Here is a 6,000-nt window from a genome sequence, read left to right as displayed (position 1 = left end):
GATCTTTTTAACACAGCAGTGTAGATGTTTGTTTCTAGCCTTGCTTTCAGCGAGACACAGACACAGACACAGATTTCTAGGTTGGAAGAGACCTCAAGATCATCGAGTCCAACCTCCGACCTAACACTAAGTACTCCACTAAACCATATCACTAAGCTGTACATCTAAACGTCTTTTAAAGACCTCCAGGGATGGCGACTCCACCACCTCCCTGGGCAGCCCGTTCCAATGCTTAATAACCCTTTCGGTAAAGAAGTACTTCCTAACATCCAACCTAAAACTCCCCTGTCGCAACTTTCGCCCATTCCCCCTCGTCCTGTCACCAGGCACGTGGGAGAACAGACCAACCCCCACCTCACTACAGCTTCCTTTAAGGTAACTGTAGAGAGCGATAAGGAGGTTACCAAATGTTTCACTTCTCTGTGAAAGTTATCATTGTGACCTGATATTTTTAGACCAGTGTCTTTGGGGCTGGCTCTCCTATCTCCTATTTATATCCTGGATTCATTCTGCTGCTTCCAACCAAGCAAACCAGAGAGTGTTTGCCAAACACTCTCTGCAGCTCAATATAAAACTTCACTTATTACTTCTGAAAACTGAAAGGTTTAGCAGTATTGCAGATTTCTGTCTCTACTAGCATGTTGGCCTTCAAACATAGTCACTGTTTTGATAATATTTTACATCTCTCTTTTCCAAGCGGTGTTCTATTAGATTAACTTGGATAGGAAGAATAGCTTCACATTTATCATGTGTAACTTGCGGGTTCAGTCAAATGCAGTGAGATATTGAGTAGTTTAAATCTCTAGCATATGAACTGTATATTAACTTTAAAGGCCTTTCAACATCCATTGCTCTGTTTAAATGGTTGTGCAGAATTACTTGTTGCCAGTAATTTTTACTTGAATACAAATATATGTTCTAATGTTGTTTTTACTCTCTTAAACTGCATGTCACGAAAAGAATAACTTAAAATTAGGCAATGGCAAGGCCGAATAGTGTAATGGATCATCAGGACTTTTATTGCCATTTAATACAAGTTTCAGGTTTGCTTGCAGCTCAAATTACATTTCCTAAAAGCCAATGGTACTTTTGTTGCTGAGCATAGTCCCGGAGGATAAAGCCCAATCTTGCTGGGACCACTGATTGAGCTTCTTGACAGGCTTAGCATAAAAATCTGACATGTGAAGAAAGAACTCTCCTGTTACAAGAGATGACTTTACCAAGTGAAGTTTAGGCATACAGACACAACAGTGAGGGGAGTTTTCACTACCGACTCTTTTTTGAATAAACAGAACTTCAGACCCCAGAGCTCTCTATTTATCACATTTCTCACAAGCGTGAGAGATTTGGACACAGAGATGACAAATCGTCAAAAACCCCATAGAGTATACTGTGGGATGGGTTGCAGAGCAGAATCTAAGAGCAGAACTCTTTTTGGGAAGAGTTTGTCATTTGCAGTTCATGTAGCAGTTGTGAAAAACAGCTTTGCATCTTCTTAATATAGTAACAGCTTATTGATTTGCACTGTAAGCTAAGGAATGGGGTCCATGCTTCCCAAGGAATTTGGGAAGCCTGGTGGCAAGTACTCAGTACTTCTGAAGATTGCAACAGGATATCCTGGCTACTGAAATCAGGACTGTGCTAGTACCCGTCCATGATAATTTCTCATGGTGTTGCCACATGTTTATCTCACTGCGGCGTGTCTCTACCTGCTCTCCTGCTTCCAGTTGTCTTTACCACTTCCCACAATATGCTGCAGGATGTGCAGTACTAGGCAATAAAACCTTACTTTCTCGCCCTTTCTCCTTCTCATGACCTGCTACACATCTTTTTTCCACAACACAAAGCTAAACAAGGCAGGGAGTTGGAAATCCATTACTTTTTCTCAGAACTTTTCATGTCTGATTTTTTTTTTTTTTTAACCACATGGGGACTAAGTTCCTTTGAAGTTCCTTGTTTAGTGTTTGGGGGGAAAAAAAAATGCCAGTTTAAACTTCTGATCTTTCATAATGGCATATAGAGATCCAGTGTTCAAACTTATGCTTAAAGCAGTTGTTCTAGAGCCACACTTTTCCAGGCTAATTAATTACTGGTTAAGAATGACTAAAGCTTGATTATATTGAAGCTTGTATTTCAGCTTCCATCTGTGGTGAAATCAAGATGTATTCAGCCTTATGACCATTCATGGAGATGGCTTGATTTTTTATTCTTATGGTTTAAAAGTTCCTTGCTTATCGACAGTGCATTTGAGAATGACCCTACTAGAAAAAGTTGATTGGGAATGTTATCATGCACTGTTAGTTGAAACTGTGGAGGTTAGGAAAGGTACGCGTGAGAACAATAGTGTGGTCCTACCTCTGTGTTTGCAGTACCTCGCTGGTACAAATGCTGATCTGCCCTAATGTATGATAATAGTATGTGGCAGCTCGTTGTGTATGTGATTGACCACTTGTTTAGTCAGTTCCTGCACTTATGCAAACAATCAATACTTTCATACCGAAATTCTCCTCTTGTTTTTACATCTAACTACCACTGACTTCACTACCAATGTGAAAGTGTGTGCCCAGAATAAGTACAGAAAGAGGTTTATCCTTGTTGCCAGTCTTAAGATATATTTTTTCCAGAGATATTTGATTGGAGACAACTTTTTCCTTAAGGCAATACAAAATGAAACAGATGATTTCTGAAAGTATACACTTAAAATTATTTTACAAACAACAACGCTGTTTACAGCTTGTAAGTTTTGTGCTGTGAAGCTGTAACGACAAATGCCTTCTGGAATAATTGCTGTATAAACAGTGATCATGCCCATTCAGTGCAGCAGTGTATGTGTGTGGGGAGACAGCTGCTGATTTTATCAACTTGAATGCCTCCTGCTACAAATATTCATTTTGTGGCATCATGGTGTGACCCTATACAAACTATGCTACAAGGTGTATTTAGAAAGCAGCTCCTGGACTGGTTGTCAGGAAAAGGCTACACTGTGAGCATGAAGGAGCTTGATTTACCAAAAGACTGAGGTTCTGCAATGCACATTAAGTATTTTTATATCATGTACTCTTCAGAAAAATCTTCTTCCTTTCCTGTATAAATTCAATAGTTACTAGAGTTCATGTTTACTGAACTAGTGATATCCCTGTCATGCTTGTGTGCTCACATGTATGCATCTCGTTCATCTTTTTTCCCTCCAAGTATTTTTTTCTTTTCCGTACCAAGTGGGACATTCTCCACAGTGGTAGTGTCTATTATTTCAGCATAACTTACTGGCTTGGTGGCTGGAATCTTTATATTTGGGTGAAGGATGCAGCCTCAAATCCCTTCTAGGCAGAGGTAATGTTGTTTCCTACACTTTGGGTTATAGAAAATCTTGATGTGGGGAGTGCTGGGTAAAGCAGCACTTCTGATCATGCTTCATGCAAAAAATCTGTGCTAGTTCTTAAATGAATCAAAAGGTTGCATCTTGATGGGAGCCTCCCTGGAGTTTGTAATAAGCAGCTTAAATCTCACCGTTCTCTGGGTCTTGAGACAGTTCTACTTCTTAGCCATCTCCTACTAGCTGCCTCAAGCAGTTCATTTCTGCGTGCAGGCTTTTCTGGATCATTTAGGAGATGCTTTTGTCCTTTTAAAGACAGTCTAGGGAGCGCTGGGGCTGTAGATTTGCTAGGCAACAAGAGAACCCAAATTGGGTGCTTTAACTCTGAGTGTTGAGAAACAGATGTTCTTTTTTAGGATGTACCTTAATGCTTTGAATGCAGGAAATGCTGTTAAATGCTTGCTTTTATTTCTAAAATCCTTTCCATTGTGTTGTGGATCTGTTCAGGAGCAGCTGTATAAAAAGTGCTGAGAGCATGAGTATGTTAGGAAGGTATTTCTTTCCATCCTGGCTGGTTAAAGCTGCATTCAAAGGCCAACGTACACGTGTGAGTGGCCTGATACAGTCAAATGCAATGTGAGAAAACATGTGACTGTAATGGGTTTACAGTGGGCTGGCAGTGCCTACGTTTTTGATGACACTATGGTTTAAAAAAACTGCTATGGTTTAAAAAACAAAACAAAACTGCATATTGTTGTAGTTATATAAATGATGGTAAACTTTATGTAGAGGAACAGGAATTTACTTGGTAAGATATAAGGTTTTTGTGCTTAGTACACTTTCTAGTCTCTTGCTCATGTAGTATCTTTTCTTTCTTTGGTTTACTTTTTTTTTTTTTTTTCAATTTAAAATTACTGTTCATGCCAGTGAATTTAGCTGACTTTGACATTATGTGTGTTCAAGCTGGAGTTTGTATGTTCCTAATCCAAGGTCTCCTTCACAAATATCTTCCTTGCCTGTAGCCTGGGTGCAGCCTGCTCTGTCCTGTGTTGGCACTGGTGCATGAGCAGAGGATTCGTAGTTTTCACTCAATTCATCATTATTTATGATATAACCGGTGTCCTCGTTCTTCAGTTGATCCTGTGTTTCAGACAAGGAAAAACATCAGTGGAAGAAACTATATAGAGAAGGATTTTTAATAAAGCTTAAATGAAAAACAGGTCTGAAGCAATTTCACTTCGACTTTTTTGCCTTTTTTTTTTAGCTACTAATTTACCATGTTAATCTCATTTTGATGTTGATTAAAGCAAATAGTTGCTTACCATGGTCAGCTCTCAGGCAGTACTGGGGAACATAGTTTACCATCCAGGCCTAAAATAACTTCAGTACTTAGATATTACTGATGCCAGTGGAATGGGACAGCCAATACTTTCAGCATCTGACTGAATTATTTAAAATATTTCCCATATTTGAAGCTCACAAAATGTGTGGCTGTTCTTGAAAATGTAGCACTGCACCTTCTGAGACCCCTCCTCTACAATCCTGAAGAAATCCATATAATAATTATCATTGAAAATAATAGGCTTTGGAAAAGGGACTTTACCAAGGTGTTTCATTGAGTACAGTGGGTTTTGGGTTACTCCTAAAATACCGTTAACTAAGCTAGGTACTTACTCCGTATGCACTGGGGCTGGTCAGAAGTCTGGCAACAGGATTACACCATTCGGGTAATGTCGTTGTGAGAGGTGGACCAGCATGGGTTAAAATAGGTTTTAGGTATCTGTGAAGTTCGTTAAAGAATATCTCCCATATTGGTTATTGATATTAAGATCCTTCTGTATTACACAAGGAAACTTCATTTCAAAGCTTAAAGTAATTCTCTAATGGAATGGAAACAAAGCAAACACTTCTTTGCTAACCCGTTAACTGTGCTGGTTCACCTTTCATTAGTTAGGATGACCTGGTGATCAAAGCCTGTCCCGAAAGGTACCAGAATGGCTGAAGGGTATGTCACAGGATACAGAAGTGGAGAAGGAATTGAAAGAGAAGAAATACGCAGTAGATTATGCTGTTTGCTGTTCTCATCTGCTGGTTGCTGTAAGAGTGATCTCTTATGCAATTATAACAGGAAACACTTTAAGATGCAACTGTATCAGCTTGTTATGTAAGAATAGTAGTAAACATTTTCTTAAACGTATACTCAACCTTTTGTAAGATCAGTGCATTTCTTCAATCAGCGAAGAATATTTCAAATAAAAAATTTCAAATGTAATGTGTCTTTATATCTGGGAGTATACGTAAATTCTTTGTAATACCCTGTTCTCAGCATTCAACACATTTTGCACTTCATACATCAATGATCCTTTACATAAAATTATGTAAATGAGTTAAGAACAGGCTTTATGCTATTGTCTCACGCCTGTCTTTCCTATCTTTTCATCCAAATGGGCTTTATTGAGATAAAAGAAAAACCTGCTCATCTTAAGCAATTATATCATCCTTGTATCTGTCAATAATAGCTCTCCCAAGAGTCCTGCAAGTTGACTTGTGTCCTCTGCTACTCGCAAAGTAATTTTTGGTGTTCTCTGGGAAGCAGGTCTGTCAGCTATTTGTGCTGCCAGGGAAAACCTGCTTTATTGATTGTTGACCCTCTTTATTCTCCCCCCTGCCCCAGCTCTCTCTCCCCC

The 6,000-nt window shown here is 39.1% G+C and overlaps 1 protein-coding gene across 2 annotated transcripts in view; it reads right to left on the bottom strand.

The window, feature by feature from the left end:
• Positions 1–4,069: 4,069 nt before the first annotated feature.
• Positions 4,070–6,000, bottom strand: part of SLC9A9 (solute carrier family 9 member A9) — a 216,164-nt gene continuing 214,233 nt past the window's right edge. Inside the window, exons 15-16 of one of the 2 annotated variants that reach the window (XM_035544998.2) lie at positions 4,988–5,093; positions 4,070–4,453 (exon numbers count right to left, since the gene is read on the bottom strand). In XM_035544998.2, the coding sequence (XP_035400891.1) occupies positions 4,262–4,453; positions 4,988–5,093 (298 nt within the window). In that variant the 3' untranslated portion in view covers positions 4,070–4,261. The remainder of the gene's footprint in view (positions 4,454–4,987; positions 5,094–6,000) is intronic. The other variant, XM_035545004.2, reaches the window with a different exon arrangement.

This window comes from Cygnus atratus, chromosome 9, assembly GCF_013377495.2.
Source record: "Cygnus atratus isolate AKBS03 ecotype Queensland, Australia chromosome 9, CAtr_DNAZoo_HiC_assembly, whole genome shotgun sequence".
Lineage (NCBI taxonomy): Eukaryota > Metazoa > Chordata > Aves > Anseriformes > Anatidae > Cygnus > Cygnus atratus.
Note: the sequence above shows the minus strand (reverse complement) of the source record. Positions and strands in the feature narration are given on the sequence as shown.